The sequence below is a fragment of the Salmo trutta genome, chromosome 37 (genome assembly GCF_901001165.1).
Source record: "Salmo trutta chromosome 37, fSalTru1.1, whole genome shotgun sequence".
NCBI classification, from domain to species: Eukaryota; Metazoa; Chordata; class Actinopteri; order Salmoniformes; family Salmonidae; genus Salmo; species Salmo trutta.
The window spans coordinates 33,034,800-33,056,808 of NC_042993.1; the positions used below are offsets into that span (position 1 = coordinate 33,034,800).

At 41.4% G+C, this 22,009-nt stretch overlaps 2 protein-coding genes across 3 annotated transcripts in view; one reads left to right on the forward strand and one right to left on the reverse strand.

Annotated features, from left to right (window-relative positions):
- Positions 1–8,951, forward strand: part of cnih4 (cornichon family member 4) — a 9,384-nt gene extending 433 nt beyond the window's left edge. Inside the window, exons 2-5 of the mRNA XM_029738155.1 lie at positions 203–271; positions 6,149–6,261; positions 7,524–7,664; positions 7,840–8,951. Coding sequence (XP_029594015.1) covers positions 203–271; positions 6,149–6,261; positions 7,524–7,664; positions 7,840–7,867 — 351 coding nt within the window. The 3' untranslated portion in view covers positions 7,868–8,951. The remainder of the gene's footprint in view (positions 1–202; positions 272–6,148; positions 6,262–7,523; positions 7,665–7,839) is intronic.
- Positions 8,952–11,020: 2,069 nt separating this feature from the next.
- Positions 11,021–21,726, reverse strand: LOC115177410 (WD repeat-containing protein 26). Of its 2 annotated transcripts, none has more exons than XM_029738156.1 (14): positions 21,066–21,726; positions 18,763–18,862; positions 18,516–18,572; positions 17,437–17,573; positions 16,967–17,064; positions 15,885–16,041; positions 15,306–15,444; positions 14,996–15,136; positions 14,664–14,783; positions 14,405–14,550; positions 14,210–14,288; positions 13,990–14,119; positions 13,473–13,667; positions 11,021–12,723 (listed from the first exon to the last, which is right to left on the reverse strand). In XM_029738156.1, the coding sequence occupies exons 1-14, from the start codon at positions 21,350–21,352 to the stop codon at positions 12,650–12,652; spliced, it is 1,860 nt and encodes a 619-aa protein (XP_029594016.1). In that variant the 5' UTR covers positions 21,353–21,726; the 3' UTR covers positions 11,021–12,649. The 2 variants fall into 2 exon arrangements, with proteins under 2 accessions (XP_029594016.1, XP_029594017.1); XM_029738157.1 differs by having other exon boundaries at positions 12,573–12,733.
- Between the last annotated feature and the right edge of the window lie 283 nt (positions 21,727–22,009).

Consider the following 22,009-nt stretch of genomic DNA (forward strand, 5'->3'; position numbering starts at 1 on the left):
CGCTTGTTTTTTTTTCCTAGCAAAAGTTCAGTGGTTACTGCTTAGACTGTTTAAACTCAGACTGTCAGTCCTAGTTTCTCACACAATGCCCGTATTCAATGGCATCCTTAGCTGACATTCAGAATATAGAGAAACTGTTACTGTATAGCTAGCCTGATACATCTCTGCCCAGACAGTTTACATACCTTAACTTCATGAATAGATAATTACCCTCTCCGATCTGGAGTGTGACTACATCAATGCAAGAGCCTGCTGTTCGAAGTTAAACAGAGTAAGCACAGTTGTCATGGGTCATCTTTCAAATATTATTTGTGCATGTACACACTGCTAGCTGGCTCTCGAGAACCCAGGGGGCATAGCCTTTCTTTAGGGCTCTCGGTGAAAGGTGTAGACCACAGCTGGCTCACTGTAAACTAGAATCCCGACACCGTTTTAACGGTTAGAAACATTCAATGTCGTTTGCGATAAGGTTTTGGAAACTTCTGGGACGTAGCTTTCACATTAGCGAGAAATAATATTTCAAATGCCAAAAGATACACTTGTGAATCGCAAATCGAGCATCACCGGGCCTCATTTTGGTGTGCCGGCGTTTCCCAATGATCTTGAATTTGGGATTTCGTTTTAAGTAATTGCTGGCAGAGCACCCAGCTAATAAAGAGCGATATCCCACCTTGTTACCCACTCCACAAATCCGGGAGGCAGCCTGTGGTCAAAACGAATGCAATCATTCCTTTTGACCACAGAACGGGTTAACCGGGCGAGCTAAATCGAACTCCCTTCATTGGAACATTAGATTCCGTCTGGAGTATTTAAAATATAAAATAATTACACAGCAGGGTGTAACTTTGCCAAACTGTCTACTGTAAGTGTATCTTTTGTGTTTTTTCATCGCTGATATGAAAGTTAAAGCTGCAATATGTAACTTTTTGGCCACTGGGCCAAATTCACATAGAAATGTATGTTATAGATCTGTCATTCTCATTGAAAGCAAGTCTAGGAAGAGGTAGATCTGTTCTGTGTGTGCGTCCAATGCTTCCGTTACATTTAGTTGTTGCGTCTTTACTTTAGGTGTTGTACACCATCTTCATTCAAACAGCTGAAAATACAATATTTTTGGTTATGGAAAATATATTTCACAGCAGTTTAGATGCTACAATGATTCTCTACACTAGACTTGCTTGTTTTGTCACAAACTGAAATTATGCAAATGTAGAATTTTAGCAATCAGGAAATTGCGGAGCATTTTTATTAAGTTCCAAACATTTCCAAAATCCTATTCCAAGTGAAGTGTATTTACGTTTAGACAGAGCATTTGGTTAGGGTCAGGACATTTCCAACTGCAAAAAAGGGATGTGGAATGCCATAGAGCCCCACAGTGGAGGTGTCATAATACCCATAAAACCTGTCAAACAGGAAAGTGGTTTCAATCGTTTTCAACCATTAATTGTTCCCGTAGGGGATTTTTAGAAACACTTCAAATAAGGGCTGGGTTTCGTGTAGGCTTACCCTGTCGTGATGTTTTGATAACCATGTAAATCTATCTCGGACAAGGGGACTTATCAATATATTATGCGTTATTTACTATGATTTGAAAATGCTAATTAAGATCAAAGTAGACATGCAAAACGACAAATCCCTGCAAGCTCCTGCAGACCATCACAAGCTGACACCTTTGCTAACAGGTATTGTGTCAATTTAAAACTTGCATAAGGCAGTTCCGAGAATTGTACATTTAAATACATTTTGCCAATTTATTCATTACTACATTTAGCTAACATTAGATAGTAAATCCAGAGATTCCTACCTTTGCCTTGATTCGGCAGTCCCGTCCAGATTATGATGGCATTTGTAGTTCTTTATGATAGCCACATTAGCAGCTAATTAGCATTTCATTTTTGGTGGGTAAATACAGGCAGATATATTGATAAAAGTCACTTTATCCTGGAGAGATTTACACAGTTATCAAAAAGTCACTCAAGGGTAAGCCTACATGAAACACAGCCCTTATGCAAGCATGAGAGTATCACAGTCGTCCGGAACAGCTGATCGCGCTCTCCGTAGCCAATGTGAGTAAGACCTTTAAACAGGTCAACATTCACAAAGCTGCGGGGCCAGATGGATTACCAGGACGTGTGCTCCGGGCATGTGCTGACCAACTGGCAGGTGTCTTCACTGACATTTTCAACATATCCCTGATTGAGTCTGTAATACCAACATGTTTCAAGCAGACCACCATAGTTCCTGTGCCCAAGAACACTTAAGGCAACCCACCTAAATGACTACTGACCCGTAGCACTCACGTCCGTAGCCATGAAATGCTTTTGAAAGGCTGGTCATGTCTCACATCAACACCATTATCCCAGAAACCCTAGACCCACTCCAATTTGCATACCACCCAAACAGATCCACAGATGATGCAATCTCTATTGCACTCCACACTGCCCTTTCCCACCTGGACAAAAGCAACACCTACGTGAGATTGCTATTCATTGACTACAGCTCAGTATTCAACACCATAGTACCCTCAAAGCTCATCACTAAGCTAAGGACCCTGGGACTAAACACCTCCCTCTGCCACGCTGATCCTCAACACTGGAGCCCTTCAGGGGTGCTTGCTCAGTCCCCTCCTGCACTCCCTGTTCACCCACGACTGCGTGGCCAGGCACGACTCCAACACCATCATTAATTGTCAGACGACAACAGTGGTAGGCCTGATCACTGACAACAACAAGACAGCCTATAGGGTGGAGAAAAGAGACCTGGCCGGGTGGTGTAAGAATAACAACCTCTTACTCAACGTAACCAAGACTAAGGAGATGATTGTGGACTACATGAAAAGGAGGACCGAGCATGCCCCTATTCTCATCGACGGGGCTGGAGTGGAGCAGGTTGAGAGCTTCAAGTTCCTTGGTGTCCACATCACCAACAAACTAGAATGGTCCAAACACACCAAGACAGTCGTGAAGAGGGCACGACAAAGCCTATTCCCCCTCAGGAAACTAAAAAGATTTGGCATGGGTCCTCAGATCCTCAAAAGGTTCTACAGCTGCAACATCGAGAGCATCCTGACTGGTTGCATCACTGCCTTGTACGGCAACTGCTCGGCCTCCGACCACAGGGCACTACAGAGAGTAGTGCGTACGGCCCAGTACATCACTGGGGCTAAGCTGCCTGCCATCCAGGACCTCTAAACGAGGCGGTGTCAGAGGAAGGCCCTAAAAATTGTCAAAGACCACAGCGACCCCAGTTATAGACTGCTCTCTCTACTACCGCATGGCAAGCGGTACCGGAGCGCAAAGTCTAGGACCCAAAGGCTTCTCAACAGCTTTTACCCGCAAGCCATAAGACTCCTGAACAGGTAATCAAATGGCTACCTGGAATATTTGCATTGTGTCCCCCCCAACCCCTCTTTTACGCTGCTACTCTCTGTTTATCATATATGCATAGTCACTTTAACTATACATTCATGTACATACTACCTCAATTAGCCCGACTAACCGGTGCCCCTGCACATTGGCTACCCGAACTATCTGCATTGTGTCCCACCACCCGCCAACCCCTCTTTTACGCTACTGCTACTCTCTGTTTATCACATATGCATAGTCACTTTAACCATACCTACATGTACATACTACCTCAATCAGCCTGACTAACCGGTGCCTGTATATAGCCTCGCTACTGTTATTTTTCACTGTCTTTTTACTGTTTTTTATTTCTTGACTTATCTATTGTTCACCTAATACCTATTTTTTACTAAAAATTGCCCTGTTGTTTAGTAAGCATTTCACTGTAAGGTCTACTTCACCTGTTGTATTCGGCGCACGTGACAAATAAACTTTGATTTGATTATTTTAAGTGTTTCTGAAATCCCATATGAGGAAAAAGGAATGGTGGAAAATGTATTGGAACCATTTCCCTGTTGGACCGCTTGATTTCATGGGTATTATGACTCATACTGTGGTACTCTATAGGACTCATGATAAGTACAAGTTGTGCACCTGAGTGCAGAGCAGACATGAGACAGAACCTCATATTTTGTTAATGTTGGTATAGTTTAAGGGAGTGAACATTATTTAAAATAAGGGTCAAAATATATTTGACCTAAACCCTCCCTGAACGCTTAAAAAAATCAGCCCTCCCCTATACCCAAAATAATAATTAAAACATCAAGTGGATAGCAACTTTGACTCCTCCTGAACTGCCACCGTAGTCCTACACAGCACAGCCATTGGTTAGACAGCAAACAAAAACATTTTTGATTAGCAAAAGCAGAACAGGCCGGGGCTCAGGGTTGGATTATCCATTGCAGTGTGTAATGTAGCCTAGTTTCATTTACACCATCCCAGCAGCTATCTTAGAAATCTAACTTTACTCTGTGCTTCTCATACATGCACTTTGTAGCCTATAGGCTATGGATCATTTGATTGAGACCACACTAAGTGGCCTATAGGCTATGGATCATTTGAATGAGACCACACTAAGTAGCCTATAGGCTATGGATCATTTGATTGAGACCACACTAAGTAGCCTATAGGAGCACTTGATATTGAGTGCCCAGCGGAGAATCAGAGATGAGGGGCGGTATCGGACACACATTGATATATAGCCTAATTAGCAACTACTTCTAAAACTCAGAGAAATATTGACATTTCGATCTATTACAAATGACATAACCCTCTCCTGGACTAGATTAAGAAAATACTAACCCCTCCCCTTGACTAAAATTGAAAAAGCATGACCCTCCCCTATTTTCCTTCAGGTAACCATTCTAAATGTTGATCCATCCCTAAATCCGTTTGAATGAAATCACTTTTTGTCAGGATCCCTTTTTGATTTAAACAAAACTTTCCATACATGTTTGCCCATGGAAAAAGTGGTCAGAAAGTGACTTTTTGGACCTGATTGCCAAAATGTTCAGGAGATAAAGGTGCTAACAGTTTACCAATTTTGCGTACCCCACCATACCATGAGACACTGGAAAAGATAGTTGAGTTTAATATCATTTAAAATCTTACAAACAGTTTTGTCAAACTATTTTATTTATTGGAAAACTATTTTTGGAATACAAATTGTCATATTTTTAAAAAACCTTTTAATGTAAATTATCAAAAAACGGATAAACTCCAAATATTTTCATATTCTCATATATCCTATTTCACATAATCTGAGGTTTCTGTGTTGTGCCCGCCATCGGTTGAGACACAACATGGTCTTGAATACAGGGTGGGTGTCATTTCAATCATAGAAATAGAATTCATAGAATGGAACTATCCCGTTAGACCACTGCAATTTAGCTGGTATACCATTGACATTTAAATTGAATTGACATTTTAACTTCTAATTACTACCACAAAGATGACCGCCCATCGTCGACTGTCAACGTAAATAGTTATGTCAATTCTATTATCTACATTTCTATGATTTCAATGGGTTTCCTACGAACGATTGACAGTATAATTTAAAACAACCGATATACCCATTCCAGTCAACATTCGCTGATGTGTGGACCTCCAACCATCTTTGTGGTACCATTTGAAATTTGACATTTCAATTTTATTCCCATATTTGTACATTTATCAGCCAAAACATGACACCCACCCTGTATTCAGGAGCATGTTGTGTCTTAACCGATGACACAACACAGAAATCTTGTAAAATAGGGTCTAAGCTACAACATATGCGAATAGCGCTTTTAAATAATTGACAAAGGTAAAAAAAAAGAAAAGACATTACAAAAATAAATCTACAAATTAGCAAACATTTTGACAACCCTGTTTGTAAGCTTTTAAATGATATAAATCTCATCCGTTTATCTTTTCCAGTGATGACGACATGGTATGGTGGGGGTATGCAAAATGGGTTAACTTTGAGCACCTTTATCTCGTGAATGTTTTGGAATTCAGGTCCAAAAAGTCACTTTCTGAGCATTTCTACAATGGTTAAATAGGCCTATGTATGGAAGGTTTCATTCAAATCAAAAGAGGTGCAGTCAAAAAGTTACTGAATTCAAATGGATTTACCCTACATGTAGTTAGTAACTTTCAGCTTCCTGACTTATACTTCTGTGGCCCGTTGTCTCCAGTTGTCTTTTTATTTATTGCGTCCTGTATGCTTGTGCTCATATACTTATCATCATGTGTATCTGCAGTGGGTTGTACCAGAGCTGGTAGGCCAGGCCCTGGCAACAGTGCTGATGCTTGTCTCCCTTCACTGGTTTGTCTTCCTACTCAACCTGCCTGTGGCCGCCTGGAACATGTACAGGTAAGTACGCTGTACCTACTGTTTGAGATGACAACTGAATGTTAATGATCAACGGCAACTTCTTTCCTCATTTAAACTGTAAAGCCACTTTTGTGTATGAGGAGTGAGGGGGTCCACTCAGAGATGTCATCAGTGGCTGTGTGTAAACCTTACGATTCACTTCATTTTTAATTTACATTGAAATTCATTTTGTGACGTCAGCATACAAACATAACACAATAAATGACACGCAGTACTGAAAACTGGAAAGTTAGTATACAAATCACACATTTCCATTTTCACATTCTACTGTGACCATGTATTGGGCCTGCATCTGTCCTATGTCCCACTGTTTACCAGGCTAAAAGCTAATGAAATGAAACTTGCCTTCCTCCTATTCTTACTGAACAATGAGACCCTTAATCTCCTTCTGGAGGGCAGCAGCTCAAATCATTGGGCAAGATTGTGTGTTGGGTACTGTATGATGCTCTTGGCCTTGTCCCTTGCCTGTTTATCATAGTGGCTCTGAAGCCCCCTGCATTGCAGCCCGCAGAGCTTGAACCCTAGGTTCACAGTCCGCCTGAGGATACCCTTATTAGCCACTGACTGCCCACCGTAGCAGGCCAGGAAACAGAAAGTCAGCACACTCTCTATATGGCAGGTGTAGTAGTTGGAGAGTATTCAGGTGTTGACATTCAGTTGTCTGTCTGCGCAGGAGGTACAGTCGTGGTTGATATTTTTTTATTGATGTTCTGAGTGTTGGCGTTAAAAGAGGGTGTGCTGTCCATGATGGCTCCCAGGTACCTACAACTCCACACACTCTATCTCTTCACCAATCAGGACTAGGTGGCTCACTGTGTCTGCCTTCCCCCAGAAATCAGTGAGCAGTTTTGTTGAGTTTGAGGTAGTTGTTATTGCACCAGTCATGAACCCTGTTTACTTCTGTTTGGAAATGCAGTGTGTCATCTGCATATTTCACTGCCAAGCAGTTCCCATCGGAGCCTTTCAGGTCATTGGTGTATATGAGTAATAGCACTGATGACAGTTCCTTTTGGGGAACCGGTAGATGTACACGAGGAAGTGATGTTATTGAACTTGACATACTGCCCCCTGCTCAGCAGGAAGTCCAGCACCCACAAGTAATACTAGAACTATCCTAGCCCCTTTCAAACTCCCCAACTCTTAGAGATATATCCCATCCCCAAGCAGTTTACTACAATACCATGGGTGTTCTTTTGTCTCAAGTGTTGTTAGTTTCCCTCTACCTATTGTTTATCCGACAGGGTTTGGAAGGTGCCCATGGGAAACATGGGGGTGTTTGACCCCACTGAGATCCACAACCGGGGACAACTAAAGTCTCACATGAAAGAGTCCATGATCAAACTCGGCTTCCACCTGCTCTGCTTCTTCATCTACCTGTACAGGTAAGAGACTCCCTTGCTGTCTGGGATTCTATATGCTAGCCGCTGTCATATGTTACAGTACTAACATAGCTAATCTTACTGCTTAGTACAGGATAACTTTGATGTTTAGCCTGAGCTTAAGTTTAGTTTTGAAGTCCTTTCTTCACTTGTCACACGCTTCCTTTCTCCTCCACAGCATGATCCTGGCACTGATCAACGATTGAGATCCCCATGGCCGTTTTAATCCATTTGGCCAAATCACAAACTAATCAGTATGTGGTGTTCAATATGTCCTGGTCCTCAGCTCAGCTGGAGTCACATGACCTTACCCCCCCCCTCCCCCATTCCTTCTGTGTTCTCATAACTGCCCTGGAATTGTGTGTGTGCTCGCTTGTGCACGTGGGTATGTGTGTGTTCTTTCGTTCAGCCTGTGTCCAACAATGCTGTCCATGCACTGCTCCTCTGGGCAGATGGAAAACATGACAATCGTACAGGCTAGATGGTGCATACGATTTAGCATTTACAGCCAAGAGTCAATCACAACAGCTAGCACATCCTCTTGCAGCCTGCCGAACATCATCTTTGATATGTCAATGCCATATTTGATTGTCATATTTATTTTGTTGTCTCTTGTCAACATGCTGGAAAATCCTTGAATTGAATATCCTTAGCAGAATACTAACCTGTGTTTTGGCAAATCTATTTCTATTATATTTTCTTGCAGAGTCTCTTATTAACATCAATAAGTTATAGATCTGACATCCCCTGACTGCTGAAAGGTGCACATTTGATTGGTATTATAAAACAGTGTTCTCAGGGGGAATACATGCACCTGGATTGGAAAATGTTTTTCAACCCTATTTTATCACTCTGACTGTGTATCAATGGGCAATATAACCTTGGGCTCGATTCAATCCGTAGCGCTGAAGAGCTGCGCTGTAGCGCAATTTAATTTAAGGTAATTTCCAATTGAGCTGACATGCAGCATTTATCATGAATGCAGTCTCCGCGAACATTGCCTTTACATTTGTATCGCGCTTCAGATTGAATCAAACCCCTTGTCTGTATGATAGTTGTATTACATGTCACTATGTATGACAGAAGCACATTTATTACACATCACTATGTATGTCAATGTGAACATTTTATTTGTGCTGTTTGAGAATGACCATGTTCCAGCCAAATGTACTCCATGGGGAAGGGCGCGTGTTCCGGTTGTTTAAATCAAACTAAAATGACTCAAGTTTTATTTTTGCTTTTGAAAATAATTTGTGGGGTTTCTTAAATAAATAAACTTGAAAGAGAACACGTTGGTGTCTTTTCCTTGTGAGATTGTATTAACCCGTATTGAGGTAGGGCTAATACAAAGGGAAACCTTGGGAGACTTATGCATGTTCTGAGAATATAATAATTTCTGTGGCTGTGTTTCGTAAGCTGCTAATCATTAAAGCCATCACTCACGGTCTTAAAACCCTGAATGCTTTATTGAAAATATGCATACATATCTTCTCCTACACAACATTACATAACAGTACAATCACTTTTTTTAATAACACATTTAAATGCAAAATGGATTCTTCCGAACCTGGCCACTAACAAACAAACCTAATAATGGCTTCTCACCTCGCCACGCGTTTACAGCAAGGAGTGCGAAATAAGAAGCCCCAAAATAAGGTAAGTCTCAAAAGAACAAAAACTTGCATTAGCTGAACCTAGAACACCACATCTGTGATTGTTTTAGTGTTTGATCTGTACTGAGGTGTGTGGTGTGTGTATACATATTGTATACATATTTTTTTAGATCTATCAGTCTTCTGTAACAGAACAAGCTGGTGGTGGCTGTAATGACCCGTGGGCAGGCGCTCGCCTGATGCAGGGGAGATCTGTGTCACAGAAAAATGCTTAGCCTATATGCTGTTCTTACACTATCTCATTATACATGCCATAACATATACAGATATAAAGAGCATACCATATCAGAAAAACTTATTTTGCTTGACTGTCCAACAGGAACAATTTGTACATGTTCATAATTATCTGATACACTTGTGTACAAATGCATTACACATACATGATTAATTGTGGTAAAATAAATTAACTTATAGAAAAAGAAATGGCTGAAGTACAGGGAAAATAAGATGAAGTGATAAATGAAACAGAAAACAATAGTAACAAAATTCACAAAAGCCATAAAAACAGAAAATGTCTGAAAAAAACCTACGTCAGCCTGTATTGAATACATAAATCAGGAAAATTAAAAACAAACAAAGCAGCAAATAAATGCTAATTTCACCACAGCTAGAGAAAAAGTGGATACACCAAAAACGGAAGCGATAAAGATGAGGGATAGGAGAGAAGAGATCAAGTGAGAGGCAAGGAGAGAAGAGGGAAATGGAGGTAAAATGAAAACAGCACAATGGTGGACACATAAATGAGATCAAAGTCAAGGAAAACCCAGTTAACCCCATTGCTGTGAAGGGTGATACAACCCAGTTCAAACAGCAATTTTAAGCAATTCCTTCCCCACTACCTAACCTCTCCACAACTATAACCTCCTAAACGTTCCCATTAGAAAGTTAGCCTCAGCACGTGCTTCACTAGGTCTAGCAAGGACTCTGAAGAGTAAGAGCATAGCCACCATATAATCAAATGCTATTTAGCTGTGAACCACAGGTGGTCCAAATAGTTTCTTCTGGCAGCAGTGAGGCCTAAGCAACATGCACATCAATCTCACCATCTCACCAATTCGGGGAAACAAAGCTACATCCAATTTAAAAGGATATTTTACTGTGTTAAAAACGAAACAAATGTAATCATCATAACCATACAAGCATCTCCAAGATTCACTTAGATTTGTGGATTTTATATCCATTCGATTCAGTTAAAATGCCTGTAAGTCCTATCATTTTAAAATAGCTAAAAGTTTGAGGTTAAATAAAAAACGTAATTATTTCCAGCGTGTGAAAACCACAATCTCATATACGTTGAGACGTTTATTAGAGGCAGCAATGAATAAACCAATAAAAAATGACTTTCCTGTTGGAAGAACAACATAGATATACAGTGCAGTGAAAAGTATTTTCCCCCTTTTCGATTTTTCTATTTTTGTATATTTTTGATAGTGAATGTTATCAAATCTTCAACCAAAACCTATTATTAGATGAAGGGAACCTGAGTTTACAAAAAAATGTATTAACAAAGGAAAGCAACATCCAATTCCCCTGTGTGAAAAAGCAATTGCCCCCTTACATTCAATAACTGGTTGTGCCACCTTTAGCTGCAATGACTGCAACCAAATGCTTCCTGTAGTTGTTGATCAGTCTCACATCACTGTGGAGGAATTTTGACCCACTCTTGCACGCAGAACTGCTTTAACTCAGCAACATTTTGGGGTTTTCAAGCATGAACTGCTCATGTCATCTCAATTGGGATTAAGTCTGAACTTTGACTAATCCATTCCAAAACGTCAAATTTGTTACTTTTTAACCATTTTCATGTAGACTTGATTGTGTGTTTTGGAGCATTTCCTTGCTGCATGATCCAGCTGCTCTTCAGCTTCAGCTCACAGACCAATGGCTGATATTCTCCTGTAGAACTTTCTGATACAGAGCAGAATTCATGGTTCCTTCTACTAAGGCAAGTCGTCTAGATCCTGAGGCAGCAAAGCATCCCCAAACCATCACACTACCACCACCATGCTTGACCGTTGGTATGAGTTTCTTACTGTGGAATGCAGTGTTTGGTTTCGCAGGACATAATGGGACCCTTCTCATCCAAAAAGTTGACTCAAGTTTGCCAAAAAAGTACCTGGATTATCCTCAAGACTCTAGGAAGAATGTTCTATGGACAGACTTTTCAAAAGTATAACTTTTATGAAGACATGGGTCCAATTACACCTGACAAAAACCAAACACTGCATTCCACAATAAAAACCTTAAGCATGATGGTGGTAGTGTAATAGTTTGGAATGCTTTGCTGCCTCAGGACCTGGGTGACTTGCCTTAATAGAACAAACCATGAATTCCGCTCTGTATCAGAGAATTCTACAGGAGATTGTCAGGCTATCCGTCCGTGAGCTGAAGCTGAAACGCAGCTGGGTCATGCAGCAAGACATGATCCAAAACACACAATCAAGCCTACATGAAAATGGCTAAAAAGCAACAAATTTGAAGTTTTGGAATGGCCTCGTCAAAGTCCAGACCTAATCCCAATTGAGATGTTGTGGCAGGATTTGAAACTAGTAGTTCATGCTTGGAAAACCCACAAATGTTGCTGAGTTAAAGCAGTTCTGCATGGAAGAGTGGGCCAAAATTCCTCCACAGCGACATGAGACTAATTAACAACTACAGGAAACATTTGGTTCGAGTCATTGTAGCTCAAGGTGGCACAACCAGCTACTGAGTGTAAGGGGCAATTACTTTTTCAAACAGGGGCATTGGGTGTTGCATAACTTTGTTTATGAAATAAGTATGTAACTGTTGTGTTATTTATTCACTCAGGTTCCCTTTATCTAATATTCGGTTTTGGTTGAAGATCTGATAATTCAGTATCAAAAATATGCAAAAGGAGACAATTAGAAAGGGGGCAAATAGTTTCACAGCACTATATGTACCCTTACCACTCTCCACCACTACAGCCCCCTCTATATATATCAACATACTAATCATGACAATAAATAATATTATCAATAATAAATAATAAACTCTCAACGAGGCAAGTGAAAAGTGGCAGTCCTGGGGTTAGCTCCGAGACAAAAGAGGATGGGGCCTGGCTGAACACAGGAGGTGCAGACATCAGACACTGTGAGCCACACAGGTAAGAGGAGGTGGGAGACAGGTAAGAGGAGGTGGGAGGTCAAGGTGGCTGCTGGGTAATCAGTTAATTTATGTGATTTGTCTGACATCTCCGTGTGTGTGTAACGTTATCACCTGCCGCCGGAGCACAGCCCCAGAGCCAAACCACCAGAAAGCAGCTGTCAAAACACAATAGTTTCTCTGCTTCATTCGTTAGAGTCTAGTGTTGTTCTCCTGGATTGGAGAAGTAGTGTCTTCTGCTCCAAGGTCACCATCAGCTGTCCATGCTACAACATTCTTTCAGGGAGAGAGAGAAACAGAAGAACATTTTCATTTATCGTTAATTTTTTTAACATTTATTTTTGCCCATCCCCTTCTTCGGACTACAAAAATAAACTTTGTTTTTACAGTTTTTTTTATTTTGTTGTTACATGCAGTCTACACACACATACACGTTTTACATACCAATTATTTATTTTTTTACAGTAGTTACATCGCAAGAATAAAATAATTTGATATTTGTATATACATTACATCTATATAGAATAGTATTTATACATTGCGTTGTCAGTCATAACGATTATAGAACATGAGCTTTTAAAACCACACCTCAGCTACTCTCAGTCCACCCCACCTATCGCCATAAACCGCCCTCATGATTTCTGTGCTGTTCACATAAAATCTGAACCGGTCTAATCCTATAGGATCTACATATTGTAAGTTTAACATACATATTTTTTACATTGTTGATTGATTGACTATGGCTTTCTAAATCTCCCAACAATGCTATATGTAGAGTTCAATATAGCAGAGCATTTGGGTGTATATTACCTTTTCTTCTTGGTCCACCCCTACACAATAGACATAAAAACCTACAAATTGTTCTACAAATGGTCTTTTACACCAAATTTTGTCTCATAATTACAATGTGGAGGCTATGGTAATAATAGACACTGAACCTAAAAACATATGGCAGATATAATGAGGGCTTTAGACCACTAGTGAAAGTATGATGACCAGTAAAATAAATCTGTACCGTTTAGCCCCTCAGCGTCCTGGACATCAAGGAAAGGGGCGGGCCCCCAGATTCGGACGGTGCCGTCGTCTGAGGCGCTGGCCAGGAGACCGGGCACTACAGGATTCCAGCTCACACAGTTCACTGTACGTGTATGACCTGTCAACTCTGCGATGGGCAGCTCACTGCGCCTGTGCCAGATGTACACTTTGTGATCTGTAGATGGACACACAGTATAAACCAGACCATGTGAGTGTTCCATATTCTCCTCTACCTTTTCCTGGGTCATGTTCATTAGGCAACAAATGGAAGAAAACAGACTGAAACAGGGAGGGACTACCTGGCCTTCCAAAAATAAACGTTAATTTTCCTTTGCACACTGTTTGAAAACGTTTTCCGTTGCATGAGCTAATAAACTGCCCTGATGTGTGAGTGAGTTAGTGTGGTTATACTGACAGGTTTACAAATAGTACTGAAAGTAATGTCAAAGCATAATTTGGACTCAGATGAGATCGACTAGAAGGGGACGTGGCCTTACCCTCACTCCCACTGGCGATGAAGTCTTCGTTGTGTCCTCCAAAGCAGGAGTGGATGGTGTAGAAACCCTGTGTCACGCCCTGATACTTCCTCACCAGCACCCGGTCATGTAGGTCCCACAGGTGGACACCCTACAGACAGACAGAATATTGACCGGTGCACTCTCAGACAGCTCGACATAATCCGAACCAACCCCACCCCAAAAAAGCCAAACCACTCACCTGAGTAGCCACATTCAGCAGAGCTAACCTCCCATTCTTTGAAACTGTGAAAGACATGATTGGATGGTCCTCCTGGACTCTATGGAAGTGCAGCACAAACACAAAATTAAAATGACAGAACTTGCAGAAGCACAGGATGGGCCTCGTGCATATAGAAACAATGATTAGATATGACAATGGATGGGACTAACTCACATGTTTCTGTCCGTAAGGTCCTCAAAGTTGTAACCACGGATACGCTGGTGTGTGTCTGATGCCAGGACGGTCCGAGCGTCACCCAGGCACCACAGGCACTGAACCCTTACTCCTTCCCACGAGTCCAGCAGGTTACCATCCAGATCCTGGGGATAAGGTTACATCAACCTCAATGCACTGATCAGCCCAACACACACAATAGCTCAATCTGCCCTTATGCTGGGACAGACCCGGTCACACCCTGATGGAAGACACTCACACACTGGTAGAACTGGCCCCTCTGGCCTCCGGTGACGAAGCGCTTTCCGTCTGGATTCCAGGCCACACTGGTCAGACTGTCCTCGTGTGATTGGCTCATCTTTGTCCGCAACTCACCCGTCTGGCCAACGACAAGAGACATGGGTGAGTGAGTGTTTTAATGCCTAGTTATAACATGACAATAACAACTACCATTTTCATCCTGGTGAGAGTAAGATGTGGAAGTCATCTCTAATTTACCTGCAACACAATCATTGAGGAATAGAACTGTGTAGAGGACTTTTGATCTTTCCAACAGCAAGCATCCTGGATAAAAAGTCAATCCAACGTTACCTGTACGTTCCACAGCCACAGCTCTGAGCAGTCATCGGGGCCACAGGCAATCAAGTAAGTGTCATCAGGGCTCCAGGCCAGGTATGAGACACCGTAGGCGTGGCCCTCAAGAGTCTTCATCAGCTTCAACTGGTGACTCTCCTGTCAATCAGCAGCACAGTTATCACCTCAGCTAATCATTTCCCCCAAAGTTCACATCTTCCCGCCTCCGCCACCCCTTTGAAACCCCCCTCTCTTATGCTCTGTTTACTAAAACCTGATACACTTATCAGCATGATAATGGTTCATCTGTAATGAGAAAGGCTCCTACTGTGTTGACATGCCACACAATGACTGTGGTGTCTTTGGATCCCGTGGCCAGTTTGGTGCCGTCATTGGAGAACTTGCAGAACCACACTTCATTGCAGTGTTCGGTGAGGATCTGCTGGGTATAGCAAGGGAACTGTTTCCTGCAGATAACAACACTCAGACGTCAGGGAGAGAGGACATAGAGGAGAGAATAAGGTTTTGTTAATTCCAGGAATAGACCTTATCACCCTGAACGTTCTACCCAGCTAGTGTGGGTAGCTATTAAACATTTTTTTTATCCAGGGCAGATAGTGGCAATGCGCTAAGGTTTTTGCATTGGTTTAAATGAAGCACTTCACTTCCATTAGAAAATGTGAACGTCAGAAAACGAACGTTAGTTAATGGCGTGTGAATACATACAATCTACACATACAATGTGACATAACAACCACAATAGAAGCAAAACAAACTATTACTGGGAACTTAGACCATTACAACTACAGCTGAGGTCCAAGGCAAGGCAATTTTGACGGCAAAATGAAGGGAATGAGCACAGGAAGGACAGACAAATACAGACAGAGTATAGAATGAAGAGCCTTACCGGCTGCAGGCGTGGTCCAGGAGGAGGGACACAGAGTCCAGGCCACTGTCCAGTTTGGTGTTGTGGTAGAGGCAGCGCTCTCTCTGCAGCTCCACAGCCTGCCTCAGCAGGGTCTGCAGCCGGCGCGGAGGCAGCATCACAGAGGGAGGCAGGTACGCTGCAGACAGGAGAAGGGAGGGAATGAGGCACAGCGTGATAAGATAGGAATGAGGGGAACAAAGAGAGAGGGAGAGAGATAAATTGTTTATAAGAAAGTCTATTCTTAAAATGTCACTCGAAATGAAGAGGAACAAAATATCTGTGTTTAAAGGCCATCAATTCTGTTTCAAATCTGGAGTTTTAGGTTCTAAATGAACCTATTAAAACTCACGGACACTTAATAAAGCTCAAACCAAGTTTATTCACCCATTGGGTCGATACAGCTGCATAAGACAAAAGACATTCACACAAGCACTGATATTTAACCCTTTCTCCTATGCCGAGTCTCCTCCTACACATCTGAACAGCCAATGCATCTCTGTTGCTAGACAGAACCGTAGTGATATCTGTTCTTCCTCACTTCATCTGACCTGACCTCTGCCCCAAAGTGCTCACTCGTCCCCAACTCACAGCTGTCATGTTGACCCGTACCAGACTGTCTTTTCTCCTCCCATAGGATCCCTGATGGCTAACAATAACATATCCGGACAGAATGTAGACGTTATACATTTCCCTCTCTCCCTCAGTGACATGAATAAGTAGATTTCATATTCTCAGAACCCAACAAGAGGAATTCATTTGATAATAAAGGTGCGCTCATCTTAAACAAAAATGGGGGGAAGGATGAATGTGAGGATGTGGTATGTGTGTGAGATGTGTATGTGTGTGAGATGTGTATGTGTGTGAGATGTGTATGTGTGGGTGTGTATGTGTGGGTGTGGGTGTGTGTGTGAGATGTGTATGTGTGGGATGTGTGTGTGGGATGTGTATGTGTGGGTGTGTATGTGTATGTGTGGGTGTGTGTGTGAGATGTGTATGTGTGGGATGTGTGTGTGAGATGTGTATGTGTGGGTGTGTATGTGTGCGTGTAAGATGGCACTCACTCTGTAACTTGTCCAGGAGTTTAGTGCGGGAGGCAGTGCCTTTACCCTCCCACTCTGCCTTTGCTCTCAGGTCCTCTGCATGGCTGCACATCAGGTACCTTGGAAATAGATGACATCAGCATTAGGCTGCCCTGCAGGACTCATCCCCAGCACCGCGAAGACAGACAGGGAATCCCATTATTCTAACTCACTCAAAATCAGCTAAAATTCAGAGGAGCAAAAAATGTGTCTTTTACAGATCCCATACCCTCGACCATACTGAACGAGGATTGGCTGTACTACACAAACACTCCTCAATGATGGAATAGTTAGCTGTCACACATTGCAATGGACATGGATCAAATTAGTTTTAAAAGGAACTACAAGTGACAGCGGTTTGAATTTCAAAAGAGGCTTAGCTATATCGCTGTGATCTAGGCTATTTCTTTAGGGTGGGGTAGGGCATTAGGACTGTGATCAGAGGTAGCTACCCGCTCAGGATGTGGATGCGCTCTGTGTTGTACTTGAGGGGAGTGAGCTCAGCTCTCAGGACCTGCAGCGCCTCCAGGATCTTAGCATCCTCCAGATACTCCAGGTACTTCTGCTGCAGGAGCAGGAACTTCATCCGCTATAGAGGAGAAAATAAGACGGACAGGGGAGGAAAGGACATATACAAATATGAGTGCATTATGAGTTAAGCACATGCATCTTAAAACATATCAAAATGGTTGTCTGTGAGGAAAATCTAGCCTACACATCCTACTCTTTTACTCTGACAAACAATAGGTGTCAATGTTTTGTCCGAATTCTAATGTAGCTAGTGCCGAGTGATTAACCAAAATGTTGGTTATTTTTCGCTTTTTAAACAACTAATTGAAAGATATCAGTTCAATTATTTGAATTCCATTTTGTTCAGGTTTTTTTCTGTGAGCGCAATGTGCAGTTTCTCTAGAGATAAATCAGATCAAGCCCGAACTGCGCAATGTAGTAGGGAGTTTCCAACAGGCCAATAATCTACATAGTTTTGTGCAGAACACATGGTAATTACCTACAATGACCATAATCAAGAGAGAGAGAACGCGCAATCAAGAGGGATAGAGAGTAGCTGCTTCGTGAGGTATCGATACCTGAAAATACACCATCTGAGATTGATAGTTGGTATTCAGCAGTCATAAAAGTATGCCTTATTTACTGTGAAGAACTCCTAAAATAGTGATTTTGTCAGACAGCATAAGCATCAGTTCTACAGAGATGATGACGTGGAATTAAATAATTGCCATCAAATAGGCCTAAAACAAATGTAACATACAGAAAAACGTAAATATTTTATTAAATGTGAATAGATTATGGTTAATAAGTGATAAGCAGTAATGGGCCGTCACTACCATCAAGGGACTTTTATTAATTGTTTTGTTCTGCGTTGTTACAGCATTCAACCCACATAATGCATAGTGCATTTAATGTTAAAAACAATAATTGAAAACAGTGATTATTTTATATATAATCGAACCGAAACCGACCTCAAAATGCACCAATCACTCAGCACTAACTGTAGCACTGTTGGGCTCACCACAATAGCACTTGGAGAATGCATCAATGCTTTCAGCTCATTCAGGTCACTTTCAGCCTATATTCAAACAAAAAAATAGACACTGGTTATTTTCTATTTTCTAACTACAGTACATTTCAACTTAATAAGCAAAATTGTTGTTTAAAAAGTTTGAGAGGAATGAATAAAATAAGTCAACATGTAGAATAGATGTGTTGTGTACCTCTAAAGTTAGATGACTAAAAATAAAAACATCTGGTTTCATCACCTTGTCCCACTCTCCTTCCACCACATGGTTGCTGAACTTTGTGGCAGAGGGATGCTCCAGTCTGCAGCCAGACTCCTGCATCAACAGGTCCATTGTCTGACTGTAATGAGAGGGAGAGGGGGAGCATTTGCAAAGGAAAAATACAAAGTATTTACAAAAGGAGAGTAAAATAGCATTATTTTATGTAGAGGAATTCAACAATAAAGAAGTAATTCATTTGAATCATGTTTACTAACTTATTACTTGGTCAAGTACAATATCACAATGCCTGATAGGGTGATCATTGTATCTTTATCAATGACTTGCCAAAGTCCTAAACAATTCGACTTGTGCTGTATCAAATATGTAGACATATCTTTAAAGTTGGAGGCAAATATGATGACCTTTCAATTTTCAAAATTCTTCATGAAAACAGATCGATTTCACGTGATCTTGTGGCTTGACTGACATGCAAATACTATCAAGTAACCAAACATTCTCAAAGTATTCTGGACTAGATTTTCCAGTTTCCATGGTCTTGGCAACACGCAAGAGTAATGTCATTGTAAGCATATTCTTAAATACACCTAAAAAAAAATATATATATATATATGTATAAATATATATATTAGAGGTCGACCGATTAACCGGAATGGCCGATTAATCAGGGCCGATTTCAAGTTTTCATAACAATCGGTAATCTGCATTTTCGGACGCCGATTATGGCCTATTATAATGCAATGAACGAGGAGACTGCGTGGCAGGCTGACCACCTGTTACGCGAGTGCAGGCAGCAAGAAGCCATGGTAAGTTGCTAGCTGGCATTAAACTTATCTTATAAAAAACAATCAATCGAAACATAATCACTAGTTAACTACACATGGTTGATGATATTACCAGTTTAACTAGCTTGTCCTGCATTGCATATAATCAATGCGGTGCCTGAAATTGTGTCACTTCTCTAGCGTTCAGTGTAAGCAGAGTCGGTATATGCAACAGTTGGGTCGCCTGGCTCGTTGCGAACTGTGTGAAGACCATTTCTTCCTAACAAAGACCGTAATTAATTTGCCAGAATTTTACATAATTATGACATAACATTGAAGGTTGTGCAATGTAACAGCAATATTTAGACTTAAGAGTTGCCACCCGTTCGATAAAATACGGAACCGTTCCGTATTTCACTGAAAGAATAAAAGTTTTTTTTTTCGAAATGATAGTTTCCGGATTTTACCATATTAATGACCTAAGGCTCGTATTTTTGTGTGTTTATTATATTATAATTAAGTCTATGATTTGATAGAGCAGTCTGACTGAGCGGTGGTAGGCAGCATCAGGCTCATAAGCATTCATTCAAACAGCACTTTCCTGCGTTTGCCAGCAGCTATTCGCAATGCTTGAAGCACAGCGCTGTTTATGACTTCAAGCCTATCAACTCCCAAGATTAGGCTGGCAATACTATAGTGCCTATAAGAACATCCAATAGTCAAAGGTCTATGAAATACAAATGGCATAGAGAGATATATTCCTATAACAACTACAACCTAAAACGTCTTAACTGGGAATATTGAAGACTCATGTTAAAAGGAACCACCAGCTTTCATATGTTCTCATGTTCTGAGCAAGGAACTTAAACCTTAGCTTTTTTACATGGCACATATTGCACTTTTGCTTTCTTCTACAACACTGTGTTTTTGCATCATTTAAACCAACTTGAACATGTTTCATTATTTATTGGAGACTAAATTGATTTTATTTATGTATTATATTAAGTTAAAATAAGTGTTTATTGCTCATTCAGTATTGTTGTAATTTTCATTATTACATACATACACATACATATATATATATATATATACACACACACACAAATAAATCAGCCGATTAATCGGTATCGGCTTTTTTGGTCCTCCAAATAATCGGTATCCGTGTAATCGGTCGACCTCTAATATATATATATATACATATACACAAAGTCTGCTTATGGCTGATGATTAGGGAAGTGTTAGGCTACTTAACGAGAAAAGTGCATGTTCTTGTCATTTCATGAAGTCCCATTTCTGGACCCCAAAGTAACAGTTAACGTTAGATAGCTTCCTACCAAGACCAGCTAAATTGTGCAATAATGGGCCATCTCTCTCCCTTCATCAATTTTCTAAAGGACCCGTGCTGTATTCTATTTTACCTCTACAAAACTCCTCTGTTTATCTCACCGAACTAGTCGCTGTCAACATGATGACTTGCTTTACTCGCGGTTATTATGAAGGACATGATTTAGCATCAGCTGACAGCTAGCTAGAAAGCGAACGTTAGCAAACGTTACTTACTTAAGTCCTAAATCGTGTAAATGTTGCCCTATAAGTCTAATGACATCTTCCTCTGACTGAGAAAGACGTTTCTTCTTTTTCACGGAGTTTGCATCCGAAGACACGGCGTTGTTGGATGCTGCTGGGATACCGATGTTGTTACTGACAGAGTTCCCATTGTTTGTTGTGGATAGTCCATTAACGTTAGTGTGAGCTCCCCCGGCGGAGGACGACTCTCCGTTTTGCGCACTGTTGTTTAGGCAGGACAGCTCCGAATCTTGACCCTGTCCTGCCCCGTTGGCCTGCATGTTATTAATGTTGATGTGGGCTACACTGTGCGGATTTAATCGAATGACAGGAGCAACGGGTGAATTGGGAAAAGTTAAAATCCCCACAACTGTAGACAGGGCCGCTGACCCAATTGCAGCCCCAAGCTCCCCTGCTCCCTCCACCACCGAAGCTCGGTATTTCTTCCGCGGTGGCGGCGACGCTCCGCCGGTTTCCGAGTCGGAGGAAGCGGAGGCCAGAGTTAATTCGCCAAGAGCGTTGGTGACAGAATGATGTCAAGTTGGGGCTGGCAAAGGTGTCAGAGACGAGACAATAACTCGTTTTTATCGCGGAGCTTCTCTTGTTATTGTTGCTCTCCAGACAGCTGCAGATCCATTATGGATATTGAGACGCAATGACGTCACCGGAAATTCCGACACTACCTTGTGTCCGGGTAGTCCATTTGTGGCGCCCTTGAAGTTCATACTGAACTTTGTTTTTCACAAGTTAATAGACCTTTTTATACGTTGATTTATTTTCTCTAGGGAAAATGATAACTTGTTTACGATAAAAGGGTAAATCTGCAGTTCTAACAACAACAGTGACCGTCCTGCTGCTGTATGTAACCACTTTAACCAAATGCACCCACTCTCAAATTCATAGACAAGAGCTATGGATGCAAGGACTGACCATCCAGG